The sequence below is a fragment of the Rhynchophorus ferrugineus genome, unplaced genomic scaffold (genome assembly GCF_030347505.1).
Source record: "Rhynchophorus ferrugineus isolate W39M unplaced genomic scaffold, kcgeb_rfMv2 rfM7, whole genome shotgun sequence".
Taxonomy (NCBI): Eukaryota; Metazoa; Arthropoda; class Insecta; order Coleoptera; family Curculionidae; genus Rhynchophorus; species Rhynchophorus ferrugineus.
Window position 1 is genome coordinate 35270546 of NW_027472586.1, and position 17878 is coordinate 35288423.

The window sequence follows — 17878 nt, forward strand, 5'->3', positions numbered from 1 at the left end:
TGTGTTCGGTACCAAGATGACTTACCAAGTAAACACACCATCGTAGGAAACAAGAACTAAACGTAAAAAGTAGATATGCTCTCGAATGAAAGTATATGAGAAATACGTTTCTCAGATATACAATTGTTGATTTGATGGATTAGGGAGATACCACTACATAAAAAACGGGTCTAGAAACTCTACCTCATGGGTGGTGTGGAAAATAGTTCAATGTAAACAACTCTAACCTGCAAATTATTATACATGTGTTCTTAATTGTAGTTTTAAGTCCTTCGAAAATATATGCATTAGATGTACTATAATGTTAAAATAAATTATATTTGATAGAATTTTTGTTCAATTATTTTATTTAGATTAGAATTTTTTTTATGTTCAAGCCAAACTCAACTAAAACTCAGAGTTGATGCGGCAACATTGTAATGTTTCGACGTCACAAATATCCATGACGCATTACTAAAAAAACTTTGAATGGACTATATATGTATAATATTCCAGTATTCTAGGAACAAAAATACTTACTTTCAAACTACCTCTGGTACAATACTCCGTGATGATGCAAATGTTGGGAGGATCAGTGCAAGCTCCGATGAAGGCGTTGAGGTTGTCGTGTCTCAAATCTCGCATCTGTATTAACAAGAAAACTTACTTTCCTCTATCTGGAAATGCGGGAGTTTGTAGTCGGAGAGGTTATGTTTATCTTTAAATTTACGCGCTGTTATTTTTAATTAAATTGTATTTTATTCAAATTGTTTCGGAAAGGGAGGGATGTAATTTAATCGAGCATGGTTTCTTTCAGTCAGAATTTTATTTTATTTTATTGTCGTTATTGTTTTTGAGATGAAATTGTAGTTTCGCTTCTTATCAAATATAATACATTTTAAGTTTAGGTGATAAAATACGTTTCAACAGATCGATAACACGAGATACGACAAATATGATTTGTTATCGTCGGATTTAGATGTATGTACAAGATAACTTGTAACTATTTTTACATTTATCATGCATTTGTATTGTCATGACGCAATTACATTTATTTATATTTAAGATAATTCTTAAATTTTAAGACTACGAAAATCTTTGTATCTTTGTATCTTTGTATGGTTTAAGAGTCTAATCTATTAGATCATTTAGCTGTTTTTTGTAATATATGTCATAAGAAGGGCACTGAGGAAAACAGAATACCTGACGGACAAGAGAACGGAACATCTAGTTATCAAAAAGGATACCTAATCCGATCGTTATCGAGTGTTCCGGATAATGGGGAGGTATCGGGGCTAAAAGAAACGCGTAAGAAGTCATTGTACTTATGCGTTAATATTGTAAATTCACTGAATTAGATAAAATTGTTTTACTCTCTTTATTCTTAGCAGAAGCTGAAGAACCCCTACATTGCTGTGCTGATGGGGACTCTTGTTTATATCTTTGGGCATAGCCTTTGATAATGATATCGACAGTTTTTACCTTTAGGTGCTTATATAGATTGTCATTATGAATGTATCATGGAACGCGAATAACACCTAGCAGTACCTTGTTCTTGAATATTTATATGATATTTCTATTGCTTTGGCTGGTAGAAATTCAGAGTTGAACACCATAATATTTGCTAGTAAAGCAAAAGCTTATTATATACTGACAGTGCTGAATATCTACCCACTATCCAGTAAATCTTTTGTAGTTCAGTTTCAGAGTTCTTGACATTTATTTTATGTCTATTCTAGCCTATGCATTCCTAGGCCATGTCTATTAGCTCTAGGGATGCAGAAAAAATATCGATATATCGGTATTTTCTGAAAAAAATATCGTACTTAATTTTAAAGATTTATCTAAAATATTACTACTTTTTAAGAAATTTAGAAATAATATATATTTTTTAGGCTAGTATTTCGCTATTTCTATTTTTTCTTAAAAATATCAATATATATTTTCTTAAAAATGTCGATATATTTTTTTTGACCGAGAAATCGATATATCGATACATTTTCACAAATATCGGAAACGATATATCGATATTTTTTAAAATATCAATATATCGAATTATCTATATTTTTCGGTGGCCAACACAACTAATCAGCTCTGTTTAGACAAAGGTCTCTAACCATTGAAGTTTTCCGTCAACGGGTCCAAGTAATTTATTTGTATTTATTTATATTGTTGTCATTTGAAGTGTTGCGTGGTATATACTTTTCGACTTAACCTAATATTTTTTCTTTGTATTGTGCAAAATATGAGCCAGAATTAAATCAAGAGCCTAAAGAACGTTGCAAATTTATAATATAAAGATTATGGCAACCCTTAAAAACCCTATAAAAAGAGGCCCATGTACAGAAATAAAGAAGAAGAAAAATAAATCGTATTGTTTCACAAATATGGTTAGGATTAGTGGCTTTCTGATACGAACATTACCCTCAATACAAGTATCTACTAAATAATGTCTAAAATTGTACGTTCTCTGTTCCAATTTCTCTCGCATGTTTTAACGTCCATTCATTATTTTGCAATGTTGTATAATATTAATAACTGATTAAAGTCAAGCTCAATGATGTTAAAATAAAAGGCATTACAAAAAAAACTATATATGCTGGGTATATTATATAACGTACTGTGTCTATGGTTACTTGTACTTATAAAGTATAGAACTAAGCCCTACGGAATTACCTATAGCGAGCAAGTAATTTCATTAAAACTATTTCATTTGTATATAATTATTTTCCTAACTCTTCGCCAAACTATTTCGTTGTTACTTGAGATATGCCGAAAACTTTTGTAGGCCCAGAAGTAAATTTTATATAGATTTGAGAAGATCGAAATTGTTGTCATCGTAAGTATTTGATTAAATATATTTTATCGACCGTGGTATACTATTGTTCTTATAATGTTATCATAGATGATAATGGCCCGGAAAATATTTTTTCAACCTTGTATCATTTTTAATCTAACTCTTTCATTAAAATTGTTCTTTATCAAAAATATTACGAATTTACTCACATTAACATTTATAACAACAATATAATAGTTCTTTGATAAATTACCGATATTTGATATTTAAATGTTAAAAACGCTAATTACATGCTCAGGTAAACTTAATAATAAACTTACAATCTTCAATTCCTTCTTCATTTCCCTGGTGATGTCTATGGACTTCTTGTGCACCTTCTTTACGGCGAATATTCGCCCCTTGTAGATGCCGATGGGGGTGTAGATGGTGGAATAACGAAAATCAGCGTCAGGATTGGAACTCAACGACACTTGACTTGTTCTAATGAATGGATGGGAACTCTGAAAATGCCACATATTTTCCTTCAATTATCGCACTAGGATCCAATATCAGCCACAACAAACCTCCAAATTCATCTTAACAAAGTCGAATTGCGGTTTAAAATGTGGCGTATCAAAGCACATGAGAAAAATTCTACCCATATGACATTCACCCTTTGTAGAAGAGCATGTTCCTCAGTAAAATTGAATAATTATGAACTTCGGCAAGCGGACAATGTTAAATATCTGGGAATGCATTTTGACCGGCGTTTGATATGGAAAAACATATAGTGACAAAACGCAAACAGCTTGGGCTTAAACTAAATCAAATGTATTGGCTAATAGGGCGTAAATCTAAATTAATCTTAGATAACAAGGTTTTGCTGTATAAGTCAATACTTAAGCCCATTTGGACCTATGGCGTAAGTCATCCCAATACACTCGCCAAACAGTTAAATGTGCGCTATGACAGTGTAGTGCATAGGCTCAAACGAAAAACTACTATAAGAACTGATTAATAGACACATACAGTGATATTTAATAATCTCTAGAATAAGTTAGAATAGTCTTTAGAATAAGTTAGGACAGACTTTAAAATATGTGAGAATAGTGTCTAGAATAAGATTTAGATTATAAGTTGTACTGCAGATCACTTACTGAAGTGATATTCTACACGTCAGGATTGTTATATTATATAACTAAAATCATATAATAATGCTTATAGCCGACGGGCAGATTGTTGACGTTCTAAGAGATTAATAAAAGAAATTAATTCAAAAGTAATATTTGTCTATGTATTAATTTTAACATTTAATTTAATAATTAATCAAGATGTGGACGAGTGCGGCATGAATTGAGATACAAGGGGGTGTTAGCCAACAAGAAGGCGCCTCTTCGCTGCTTAAAAGTGGATGCAATTATATGAGACGGTTTTTGAAACAGACGTGATGCCAATATGATGCTACAAAGTCCTTGATCTATCTGATGTTTGCTGATGACAGCGCTATATTATTCACTAGTACAGATGTTGAGGCTTTTAGTATTCTTCATGATATAATCCGCACTATAGAGCCATATGATTTTCAGAATGAACAAACAAAACACTAAAGTATTGACAACTGATGGATTGCCTACTATTGTAAATCTCAAAGGGATCCAGTTAAGGCCGAGTTCCTCGCTAAAACCTATAAGGCCCAGATGGAACGCCTCTCTCCTGCTACAAATATAAACGTTGCCGAGAACGACGAAATCATTAGGAAGACCAACTCCGTTTACACTCAAGTGCCTCCACGTTATCTTCTAGACCATCTAGATACTCCTAAAATACTCACGCAAAGAATCAGCAAAGTTCGAAATAAGAGAACCCCGGGTTTCTGCGATATTTCGATAGCCCAACTCAAGAAGCCCTCCCTACAAGCAGCTCGCTGAACTAAATAATATCATCAACACCATTCTGAGGTTGCAACACTTCCCATCCACATGGAACCATGTATTCATCGCAGTTATCTCCAAAAAAAGGATCTAAGTCATCACTTTCTGACTACAGATCTATTAGCCTACAAAGTTTCATTTCCAAGCTTGCTGAAAGAACAATATTTTATGTTCTGAATGATTTTATGAAAACAGACAATATCATTCCAGATGAGCAATTCGAGAACCGCGCCAAACAGAAACCATTCGTGAAAAGTCTTTCGAGCGGTCCTTCTTAGACCTAACCAAAGCCCTTGATAAGGTTTGGCATGAAGGATTAGTGGCGAAATGCATTCGATTGGGTCTATCCGATGTCCTAACCGCTCTTATTAAATAATTTCTGTCAGGACAATCGTTCGTTAAATCGTTAAAATCGAGAACGCCGAAATCTCATGGTAAGAAGAAGCCACCTATCTCGGTCTTTTCTTTGATCGCAAGTTTAGGTGTAACTCCCATATTCAAAGGTCCCTCCAGAAAGGTCCAGGTATTCTCAATTTGATATTCACGCTCATCAACAGGGCCAGAAGGCTTCCTCGCTCAATAAAATCTCTCCTGTACAAGATGCTGGTTCGATCAATCGTTCTGTATGGCTCCAGTGTCTATCTCAAATACGTCTCACCCAGCCAGTTACAATGTTCAGGAGAATAATCAATTCCCCCTGGTTCGTCAAGAATAATCAAATTCATAGAGAAACAGACGTCCCCCAAGTTCACGATTTTATATCAGAGCTCTACTCGAGACATTTCTCCAATCTTCGTCCCTTGGACAATAGATGTATTACCGATCTGGTCAACATTTTAGGCCAATAACTCTTTCGTCTTTTCGTGGTCTTATTCTATCACAGCTGACACTGTGCCGTCGTGCTCTAACTCCAAATTGTCTCGACGTTTTCTGGCGAGACATTAACTCGGGTACCGCGAGCTGTATGGTATGATAAAGCCGCCATGTCCTTGCCTGGCCGTTGTGCCTCTTAACGGCGTCACCGGTTATGGGCACCCTCCTTACTAACAATAAGAAGTATCAGTTAGGGTCAGAGGATAAGCTGATAGGGTGGGGTTTAGTTGGTAGCCCAGAGGCAGTCCTCACATGGACCACCAGGACAACTCGCCTATTTCTGCGGATCTCCCCGACCAAGTATCCGTAACAGGATTCCTCTTCCCGGTTTCAAGCAGAAAAAAGGATCCAGGTGGATGTTTATGCATGTTATTTTTACAAAATGTCCGGTTTCAAATACAAAAATAAAAACATAATAGTCACGAAATGACGATAAAATCGTCGAAAGCAATAAAAAATATCTGTCTCTTTGCAAAGTGGACATAAATCGTAGAATCTAAAGGTAGAACATTTATTTTAATTAATAGCTGAAATGAAAAATCTCTAATGCGTTAAAATTTTACATCGAAGGTTACATATTACATTTCCTACAACTTAAACGTTGTTTTTAATGGAAAAATACACGTTATCTTAAACACTACACTTATAAAGCATGATAATTAGCAATACCTTTGTAGTCTTGCTCCCGACAGGATTGGTGTTGGGCTCTTCATTGACTTCTATATCCTTGAAGTCGATTTTCCACAACAGACTGTCCAGTTCTTGCTCGTACCTCCAGTTACGATAGAAGATAAGGGATATAATCAGAACTATCATGATTATACCACCCGCTACGCCTCCCGTGATCTCCATAGTGTGCGCTGGAAAAACAATAGTTACGAAACAAAATAAAACAGGGCTTTTACACGTTACTTATGCATTTTTCGTTCCGAAATCCGCAAGACGGTTCGGCAATCGGCGGGATACCATTGATCCAATCGATCGGGGCGGTTAAATGAAGAATCTAAACATCAAACAAATATGTTATTGTTATTTTTTTAGCAAAGCGACGACGTAATTGACATTGAAACTCGCCGCATCAGCAGTACATCGTCGTAAACGCGTAATTGCTCGACCAAGATTTGATTCATTCGATTTTAGTTGTTGATAATGAAATCATTTGGTTTTCTATTACTTCTTGCACAAGTTAGGGTGTGATTAAAAGCGACATTCTTCAAATAACTATTTGTTCCTTGTAGATGTCAGACATAATGGATGCAGATTCCTTGTTTCCCACTCAAACGCAACAGGTTAACTTGTTGACGAACGTGGAAGAGCTCTTCGAGCTGGTTCAACAGACCGCGAGGGAAGAACTGAGCGCTATGGAGAAAACTATGAGGCATACGGTGGATCAGACCTTGTCCAGAGCCAAATATACGATCGTTCTCCTACAAGAACTTAGTATTCTGAGTAAGTTTATTATATTATATTTGATTGAAACAAAAATTAGGTTTTGTTGGAATTTTAGAGCTAAGTACTAGAAGTAATGCGGTGTGTTCGTTTGCTGCACAAGATGTTGTCCAGAAGGTGACTATGGAGGGATTCCAAACTATCGAGGAATGTACTAACCAAGGTAGGAGCGATTTGATCATTTACGGTGGATTGTGGAATAAGTTTTGTATTCGATGAGAAGAGGCCTTGTTGGGTTCATTGTTTCAATTAGTAGAAATTAATATTTCAATATAATTTTACTATAAACTAATTCGGAACCATTAACTGAAAACAGTGGAAATAGACGATGTACGGTTCAACTATTTTCCATATAATAATTTATATTTTTACCAGGTTTTGGTAAACAGCTTGTATCGTTTTCTTTTTCCATATTGAGGTTTTGTTCTGTGCTGCTTTCTGTAAATTAACCACAAAACATTCTGTCTCCACATGTAATTTGGTTTAGTTAATTTCAGTGGAACATATATAACTGCAGATTATTTAATTAGTAATTTGAAGTCGTATTTTTGTATCTTCTTAAACTGGTACTTGTCAAGCAAGTTGTTTATCCTGATGGTTTCTTTCTCATTAAAAACAACGGTCAATTCGCAGACGGATTTTTTTCCATTAATTTTACTCGTTAAACTTTGGGAATACGAGAATTTGACAAGATAAGTTCGGGGTGGCAGTTAAAAGCTAATAAAAGTTAGAAACTCATTGAAACGCGTAAAATTTTCCGCAAATAAGTACGAATTTCCGAGAACAATTTTTTAAACAAATAAATATGTACGAAATATTGGAATTGGGTCACTCAATTTGAGGTATAAAATTTCAGAAAAATTCAAATACTTATTAATGTCTCTGAAACGTGTCTCTTTCAGTTATCAACAAAAAAACATAGTCAATTTCCTACTGAATTTTGTTAATACTGTGATAGATATTTTACTTGTATTAGATACTTATATGAATACTTATATGAAATACTAGCAACCCGCCCCGGCTTCGCACGGGTGCAATGCTGATACTAAATTAAATACACTACAGAAAAAATATGAACGTTGTATATAAAAACATAGCGGCCCGCTCCGACTTTGCACGGGCATAAAATATATATGCCTATGTCACTCAATGAAAACATGATTAAAATCGATCCAGTATTTTTGGTTCGTTCATTACTGCCCTTGGCCTGCACGCATTAAATTTGGAGTAAAACAATTCCTCTTCCCCTATACTTACTATGAAGATTTCCTGCTATCTTTGGAATATCTAAATTCATACAATTTTTATTACATTACACATTTTTAAACGCAAATTTTAAATTTGTAATATCTCCGAAAATATTTGTTTAATTTACATGCTGTAAGGAACCATATTGATCTATATTAATTGCACACTGTATTTAAGGTACTTAATTCGATAAGGATTAATGCCGTATTGCTTAAAATAGCTTCGTAAATAAGCCATTTTCTCACGTAAAAAGTAAACAATAAAAATGGTTAAGGTGGGTTATCCCTAAAAGATAAACATATACCATCGCGGACTTTTTTTTAGACCTTTTTATGGTGTACAATACTGTAGTACATTAATTTGATCTAACTCGTAGGGTTAGGCAGCGTTTTTGCTAATTGCTAAATAAGCCTAAAAAAATAGGTTAATTTACGACATCACGTTAGAAACCTCTAAAATTAGCAATGTTGCCTTAGTATATTATGCATGTATTATACATATAAACCTTCCTCTTGAATCACTCTATCTATTGAAAAAAAACCGCATCAAAATCCGTTGCGTAGTTTTAAAGATTTAAGCGCACATAGGGATATAGGGACAGAAAAGGCGACTTTGTTTTATACTATGTAGTGATGTGTATATTTATTTTAAAAAAATAATGATGTGTGGATGATGATTTGATTTTATAAAAATAGAACAGCTGGACACATTAATTATATTTTTATTATTTCGTTTTATTCAACACTTTTTTAAATAAAATGTGTTATCTCCAAAATTTTACCATTTTTATTTACCTGTTGAATGCGCCAAACGCGGATTATTCTCTTTTTTAAAATTAAATGGAGCTCAATATGCGCATGCGCCAAATCCGGAGATGTCTGAGGAGTATAGAATCCTAATAGTCGATGTCAAAACGGGAATTTTGATAAAATGACGGATATTAGCCATTAGGATATTATTTTTTTACCTAACATTTTGTATTTCCAAAGTATAGAACCTCGTGCCACCGCTGAGTAAAGGATATAATTTTAAAATGGTATGTTACTAAAACAAACATGTTTTCACAGTATTGTTAATACATGGTAAGATCAGAAATGTTTTTGATAAACAACATTAATGTACGTTGTAATTTATGTACATTACATTAATGTTAATAATCATTCGACAAATTAATATCGGCTGAAGCACAAAAAACATTGTCATTCATCATTTTTAATAAGTTAAAAACATTCAAGAACCAAATCCAAAAACAAGAATATCTGCAATCGATCGCAATTGTTCTCTAATTACATGTAACATAGCGCTAGTGTGAAGTACTCTGAAAGAGTGTTAGTGCATCCCAATGTACTCGATAAAGAGTTAAATGTGCGCGATGACAATGAAGTGCGTAGGCTCAAACGCAAACTACCATAGGAACTGATTAATAGACACATAGAGTGAGATTTAATAATCTCTTGAATATGTTAGAATTGCCTTTAGAATAAGTTAGGATAGACATTAAAATAAGTTAAAATAGTATTTAGAATAAGATTTAGATTATAAGTTGTACAGTAGATCACTTACTGAAGTGATCTTCTACATGTTAGGATGGTTATATTATATAACGGAAATCATATAATAATACTTATTGCCCACGGACGGATTGTTGATGTTCTAAGATATTAATTAAAAAAAACATGTAACATCCAAAATATTGTATTGAATCGAAAGAGATGTGACGAGTTTCCAAAATATTGCTTCTATTAAATAATATCCAAGAACAGTTCCTATCATCGAGCGTAGAGGTTGTCTACATTACCGTGCCAGGTCCATTTGATGCTATGGAAAAAATTGTGTGTCTACAATAACGCAATATATTCATTATTAAGTAAACACAATCAGCATACATTCAAATATTTAAAATAACTTTTGTTTAAATTATATAAAAAAATGTCGACCCAACTATAGTATCGAATAGCCAATGTTTTTTCCATAAAAACAAGTATTTTGTTGTACGTATTGCTAGTGTTGGGGTTGCTTATCTTGAACAGTGTCAATGTAATCTTATTGAATCAAATGCCATTATGAGTTCATATTGCCGAGATCGTTGAAAGGAAAATGTGGTGAAACTGGCGAGTTTACGTAAATGTTGGAACGGTTTGAATACGTACACGATTCGAAAGGAAATTCGTTTTATTTAGAGAAGAAGTGAAGATAATATTTTATATTCAGTAACTTTAGATACAGTAACTAAGGAAATAAAAATAAATTTAACTGTTCCAAAGCTTTTGAAGCTGTAATGTACATAACAAAATTGCGAACATTCTCAAGAAAATGTCAGAAAAGTAGTAATTTAAAATACCTATTCCACATGAATCCACATATTCATGTTTAGATGAACTAGATTTCTGTAAAATAAAAATATAAGGCTGTATTTGATATTCATGGTATTAAAATACATACCTTTTATAACAGAGTTAAAAATAAAATCCTCGCATCCAATATCAGGCGAAAATCTTCATTTAATATAAAATAATCTGATTTATATATAATTTTTGACATTTTGTTTGATAGTATTCCGATTAAAATATTTTTACTATTATTATTTAATTAATACATTGTTACTAGTCGTTTCCGACTAACCTACAATTTGTCTTTATGACAACATCTAGGCATATAATTAGGAGGATCATTGGCCCTACCTTAGTCTCTGGTGAAATAATGTATACATGTCACTGGTGTATTTTTATTATATGCACCTCATTACACAACACTATACAAGATCAGATGGTTTGATTCTTTTAACACTAACAGGATCCCTTTTAAATTTACAATAGCAGGTCATCCGTCATTTGTTAATACTTTGGTATTTTCTTCATTAATCTTCAATATATGGCTCTTCAGTGCGAACTAATATTGTTAGTGTGTATTGTTGTGTTATATTATGAATGCTGGAAGCTTCAACATCTGTATGATCGAATATAGGGTTATCAGTAGCAAACATCATAGTAGTATTATATTAATGCATCATGTTAAAAGCAATGTGGGAACAACATCTCCTTGGTGAACACCGTCTTAGATCTTAGTGAATTTGAATTCATTTTAGATAACTGCTGGTCTTTAAAAGGATCTTGTTCTAGGAAGAACATATATAAAAGGCGCTTCTCTAACTAAACAATTTTTGTTACAAAATTTCAACTTCTCTGTAGAGTCTGTAATCGCAATTTTATATATAAGAACTGAATTTGTTATATTTTTCCTCATCTTGATTTTTTAGAACAATCTAAGGGAGAAAATTAAAAATAACAAAGCCAACATGTCCTGAATTATTGGCATATAAGAATTGGAAACCATTTTTGCCTATCATTGGCCAACGTACATTTTTGTCAATACTTTGTATTGAAATATTGTTCTTTCAGGATCATACGATATTGAAATCAGCTCGAACAATCTCGCCAACATTACGAACACGGGCATAGATCACGCCGGAAGATTCTTGGACAAACTGAAGAAGTGCAGTAAGAAGAAAGGACTTGCCATCATAACCTGTTACAAACATATCATCGACACTGACGTCCTACCTGTAAAGCGTCTCATCTCTCATTCTATTACGGATTATCGTGATACCTATCTGAAAACTTTCGATTTATATACCATGGTAAGCATGTGTATCGATCTGTCAGTGGAAGGAGTGAAAAATAACTTGGAGAAAGCCGTAGAAGATGGCTTAAACTGTAACAAATAATGCTTATGGTAAATTATATTTTAACTGATTTTTTTTTAGTTTATAAGTGTTTTTTTTACTTTTTATACCAAATATAGATTGTGAAAATAGATAAAGTGTATGACGTTAATTTATATTTTTAAAAGCTGTAAAATAATTCGCACATTATATAATCATTCATAAACGCATTGATAGAGTTTTCTTTATTTTTGGATTAAATTTTGATTCAATTACTTCCTTCTTAATACGGTCTTCAAAAGAAATGTGTGTAATGTATCTCAGGAAACCTGCCTGGAATACTTGAAACTTACGGAATTTTTAAGGAAAGGGTCTGGTTGCTATACAGAACGATTGACAAAATAAGTATTAAATAAGCCTGGTGGTCATTGTGTTCATCATTAGTCATTAGGTAGTCATTATCACGTTCCTCTTCATTATTTTTCAGATTGCTGTTCAAGGTAATATACTTTTGGGTCTAACATTTAAACTGATTTGTTCTTGCAATATTTGTTTAAATTTAAACGTGTCCCCGTTAGTAAAGTTATTAGTTAGAAAGTCCAGCAGGTCTGGCACTATATTTCTCTCAGTAGGCCAGTAAGTTGGTTCACTCCTTGAGTGATAGTCACAATTTGTAATATTAATTGCTGCGAATAATTCGTTTCTTTTTCCAGATCTAATTAGTCGTGAACCCCAGACTGTGTGGTTCCTTATTAAAGTCCCCCACCAATAATAAATCTTGGGTCTGATTTTAAAAATAAATCTCTGTATTTCTTTGTGTTATTTTGTATATGCTTTATCTTGGTGGACAGCTCCTATGTGTATAGCTCCTATCTTTGTTTCAGCGCCATTCTTTTCAATGCTAATTTAATTGTTTAAATGGTATTTTCTTTCTTAATGGTATAAAGTAGACTTTAAAAGAGATTTGTGAAAATCGCTGAGTAAGTTTTATTGGAAAAGTGACAAAAGAACATCGATCAAAACAGCATTGGTTAGTGTTTGAAATGTCTTGTTTTGAGAAACATGAAAGTCAACTTGGAATTATTTTGTCCAAATCTCTGTTGTTTTGTGTTATTTTGTGTCTGTTGTTTCTTGGTGGACAGTATAAAACTCCAACATTTATCTGCGTCGTTCTTTTCAATGCTAACTATCGTAGCTTGCATTATTTTTATTTTATCTCGTGTTGTTGGAAATGCATCTTGAATTATGGAATGAAAAGAAGAATGGAAATTAAATATTTTTACTATCTTGTTTCTTGTCAAAATAGTTGGAAACTTTTTACCAACTTCAATTTTTTGGTTAAGAAGTTTTACAGCATCCGCCATATGACCTTGCCTCATCCAATTACCATTTGTTCCAGTCTCTGTAAAACCTTCTTAATGATATAAAGTAAACTTCAAAAGATATTTGTGAAAATGGCTGAATAAATTCAGCTCTTCGCCAAGAAATCTCAAAATTTTTATATAGGGTGGGGTAAAAGTCCGGCTACCATTGACGCAATTTGTGCTGACTGGCAATAATGCAACGATTATTTTCAATAAATATTGTCACCGTTTCTGCTGGTTTTTGTGGCGTATATTTGTCCATTATACAATTTGGACGTCTACACAATACAATGGTTACAGTAAAACTGAGGTAAACGTCAGATAACCCAGATGGCGCGCAATCAAAATGGTAGCGGGATTTTTGCCGCACCCTATAGTTGCGGAATTGTTGGTCTATAGGAAAAGTTATTCCGTTTTGAGGAACATGAAAGACAAATTGTGATTATCTCTATCTCTATTTAAAAATAAGCCTAATATAAGCAAATTATTAAAAAAACAGAATTAACTAAAACTATGTTAGCAATCATGTTCTCCGAACGCTAACGCAATCATTGTAATTTTAATCAAGAACCCTGACGAGAGTGCAATCTAAACCGTGAGCTCGAAGACTAATTTGCATATTTCGAAACTAAAAATTAATCGTCTTTGCTCAAGTCCTGCCGCGAAAGTTATTGCTTCATTTTAAGATTTCAACTTTTAACGAGCTCCCTCCGTTCCATTAAAGCTAGATTAGGGAAAAAGGAGAAGACAAGAGGGAGACGGCGCTGAAAAAAGAACAAAACTGAACGGCATCGTCTCCCCCATCCCCGTTTCCCGGTCCTGGAATTAAGAACAAAAGCCGACAACGGGAAATCTGCCACGGAATGGTGTTTTGCAAGTATTATTGGGCCGGTTTGATCGTTTCAGACGGCAGAAAACATATGAAAATAAGTATCTTGACCTAAATGGGGGCGTCTGTCGACGAAGCAATGAGATAAATATAGAGATAAGGTTGGGGTTTTTCTGTTTCCCCTCGTATTCGGACATAACTCTTACGGGTAACAGTTTTATATGCCATAAATAAGAGGTTCTTTAGTATTAAACAATGAACTTCCACTTTCCAGTGTAGTATTTTGTATTTGATGCTGATTTTTATGTAAATATCTTGACGAGATTGTTATTGGTTCTGATTTCGTAGTGTGTGAGTGTAATGTATCGCAGGAAACCTGCTTGGAGTTCTTGAAGTTTACTCCGGATCTATAAGGAAAGAGTCCGATAGCTATAACAGATCAATTGAGTCCCTGGCCTACCATAGTAAAACACATTTTTTTGGCAAAATTAGTTTTTTATTCAACATAATTCTCTTCAAGAGTGATACACTGACTACAGCGACCTTCCAACTTTTCGATACCGTTTTTGTAATACGATTTGTCCTTTGCATCAAAATAGGACTCAGGTTCGGCAATCACCCGTTAATTCGACGAAAATTTCTTCCCAGCGAGCATTATTTTAAGAACTGAGAACAGAAAATAGTCGCTGGGGGCTTGGCCTGGAAAATACGGTGAATGAAGAAGTAATTCGAAGCTCAATTCATGGATTTTCGCCATCATTTCCACTGATTTGTGACACGGTGCATTATCTTGGCGAAGCACCACTTTCTTTTTCTTCAAATGCCGCCTTTTTTTGGCGATTTCGTCCTTCAAACAGTCCAATAACGCTACATAATAGTCGCTGTAGATGATTATTCTCTTTTCAAGGTAGTCAATGAAAATTATTCCATGCGCATCCCAAAATACAGACGCCATAACATTGCCAGCGGACTATTGCGTTTTCCCGCGCTTCTGAGTTAAATGATGGGGCCATGTTTCATCCATTGTCACATACCGACACAAAAAGTCGGATTTATTACCCTTGATCATCTTCAAATACTTCTCCAAACCATGAACTTGTCGATGTTTTTGGCCAAAAGTGAGCTCGCGCGAAACCCACTTTGCACAGAATTTTCTCATACCGACGTTCAGTTGATATCTTTAAATTGTCCGCTATTTCATTAAATTTCAACTTACGGTAATTTTAAATAATTTTTTGGATTTTTAAAATGTTTTCTTCGGTAATAACCTCTTTTGGGTGTCCACTGCGTTCACCGTCTTCGGTGCTCATTTCAACAGGTATAAATTTAGCATACCAATCCTTGATGGTTCATTTTCCTGGGATATCAAGCCAAGTTTTTGCTTAAACTTTATTTTTTCCCCTCAAAAGCAATCTTATAACAACACGAGTAATTCCCTTTTATTAATTTTTTTCATAATAACAAAAGTTCCTTCACTCAAAATGCTATAATTCGCATACTAATGATCCGACAGCAATCAAATTTATATACGCATCTTTTGAGAGTTTTTGGGGCTAACTAAAAGACATATAGATTTATGTCAGGCCGGGGACCTTTTCAATTGACCTGTTACAACTACTATGGGAAGATGTGAAGATGAACGAATAAAACGTCTACAACATCATCCGATCCGATTATTGGACATACGACTTTAAAATAAGTTTTAAAACAAGACTAACTAATTAATATAGTATTTTGTATAGGAGATCACTTTATGAAATGATGAACATGTCATTACCTACATAAAAAGTGAGTATTTTACAGGTAATATATAGGTACAGGTACGATGCGTACTGGGTAAACGCAACCCCTGCTGCCCGCCAGATGGGCCCGTGCTGACCGACAAAGTAAAAAAACGTTAAACTCGCAAAAACGTTGATAGCTTTTAGATTATAATAAAACTGTTAATATAAAATGTTATAAATAAATATAAATAAAAATTAATTAATTTTTTGCTGAAAATCTTTATATTTTATAGTAATAATATATTTTTAACAAACAGTAAATATATTGGAATGTTGTTTTCCACCTTAGATCATCAGCCCATTAATGGTTTCTTTTATTTAGTCAAAACATTAAGGAAAAATTCTACACGTTTAAGACATATCTGTTGACACAAAAATAAGGTAAAAATAAAGACTAAATTGAGTTGGCTTGTAATTTCTCCCTGTATCTCGACATAACTCTTACCGGCTACGGTTTAATACGCCATAAATAAGAGGCTGTTCGACCTTAAACAATGAACTTCCTTGTTCGGCTCTGTGGTCTTGTCTTTGATAAGGGTTTACGTAAATATCTGGACGGGATTCTTATTGAATTCGGCTTTATTGAACAATAATACTTCGATGGCTTTATTGAAACAATATTCCTGGCAATTTTTATGCGAGTTTCTCTGCAAGAATGAAGTAATTAAGAGGGAAGTTATTATATTAACAGTTTTTATTTTAATCGCTATAGTAAAAGCATCTTATCTTATCGTTATTTTAATCAATCGATGTTAAATGATGTTTAGAACAAACGGGGTTATAGTGTACTAAATCATATCAGATACGTTTGTAAATGACTTTTTGTGACGTGTCAGTATGTGTCATTCCGTGGAAGTGTGAACATTTTTACGGTGCGTAGTTGAGGGAAGTTTTACTTCTTTACTTTTATTTGAAGAAAAATGAAGTTGAAGGTCATTTAATGCTGTTTGAAGTTTATGGTAACGACGTTCCATCGATTTTAACATGTGGATACTGGTTTTCGTGTTTTGGCATGGCGATTTTGACTCCGTGGGTACGAAGATCGTTCTGAACTGATAAAAAAATGAAGACGAATATTTAAGGGCATTAATCAATGCTAATTAATGTAAAAGTGTAGAATTGTTGGGAGTAACACAAGAATATTTTTCCAATTACCTGAAGAATATGTGAATGATCCAAAAGCTTGAATATTTTGTGCCATATGAACTGAATCCAAGAGACAAAGACGAAAATGTTTTGTTATTGGTAAGTTAAAGTAGATCCACTGCGATAGAATAAAGCGAAAAAATTATGAGTATCGCCTGGTCGTGTATCGATGTCAGTGGCAAAGCTGATTATTCATGGCTCCCAGCTAATGGTCTGTATTTTCTGGGATCAGTGTGTTATAAGCATATCAGCTTCTAAAATCTAATGAAATCGTCAATGTGGATCGCTATCGACTACAATTGATGGGTTTGAGACGAAAACTACTCTAAAACACCCGAAATACTATCAAGAGGACAACAACGTTTTTTTTCGACATAACAACGCTCATGTTACAAAACCGATGAAAATATACTTGGAAACATTAAAATAGGAGGTTCTACTCCACCCGCCTTATACTCCAGATCTCAACTCGTCGTTGCTTTTGGTCAAAAGTGAGCTCACGCGGTACCCACTTTGCACAGAGCTTTCTTGTACCCAAATATTCGTGAATGATATGATGTACACGTCCAGTTGATATATTTAGAGTGCCTGCTATATCTTCAGTTTCAATTTACGGTCATTCAAAATCATTTTGTGGATTTTTTAAATGTTTTCGTCGGTAACAACCTCCTTTTTCCTCTCATTTCACCACGTCTAAACTTAGCATACCAATCCTTGATATTTTATCTTCCTGGGACAGTGTCAGGAGACTCGGCATCAAGCCAAGTTTTTGCTTCAACTGTATTTTTCCCTTCAAAAAACAATATTTTATCAACACGCGAAATTCCTTATCCATTTT

The 17878-nt window shown here is 33.9% G+C and overlaps 2 protein-coding genes across 2 annotated transcripts in view; one reads left to right on the forward strand and one right to left on the reverse strand.

Annotated features, from left to right (window-relative positions):
* The window catches only part of LOC143200288 (guanylate cyclase 32E), a 123501-nt gene that overhangs the window by 23303 nt on the left and 82320 nt on the right, over positions 1–17878 (reverse strand). The window contains exons 10-13 of the mRNA XM_076410713.1: positions 6472–6562; positions 6229–6419; positions 3097–3276; positions 520–624 (exon numbers count right to left, since the gene is read on the reverse strand). Coding sequence (XP_076266828.1) covers positions 520–624; positions 3097–3276; positions 6229–6419; positions 6472–6562 — 567 coding nt within the window. The remainder of the gene's footprint in view (positions 1–519; positions 625–3096; positions 3277–6228; positions 6420–6471; positions 6563–17878) is intronic.
* Positions 6660–12070, forward strand: LOC143200290 (uncharacterized). Its single transcript, XM_076410714.1, has 4 exons — positions 6660–6744; positions 6798–7008; positions 7067–7171; positions 11655–12070. The coding sequence occupies exons 1-4, from the start codon at positions 6709–6711 to the stop codon at positions 11978–11980; spliced, it is 678 nt and encodes a 225-aa protein (XP_076266829.1). The 5' UTR covers positions 6660–6708; the 3' UTR covers positions 11981–12070.

What these genes read in the sequence shown, in the direction of transcription:
- LOC143200290 (XM_076410714.1), top strand. Translation starts at nt 6,709, where the DNA reads ATGAAATCATTTGGTTTTCTATTACTTCTTGCACAA. An exon ending in TTCTATTACTTCTTGCACAA is followed by an intron (nt 6,745 to 6,797) that starts GTTAGGGTGTGA and finishes TGTTCCTTGTAG; the next exon opens with ATGTCAGACATAATGGATGC. An exon ending in CGAGGAATGTACTAACCAAG is followed by an intron (nt 7,172 to 11,654) that starts GTAGGAGCGATT and finishes TTGTTCTTTCAG; the next exon opens with GATCATACGATATTGAAATC.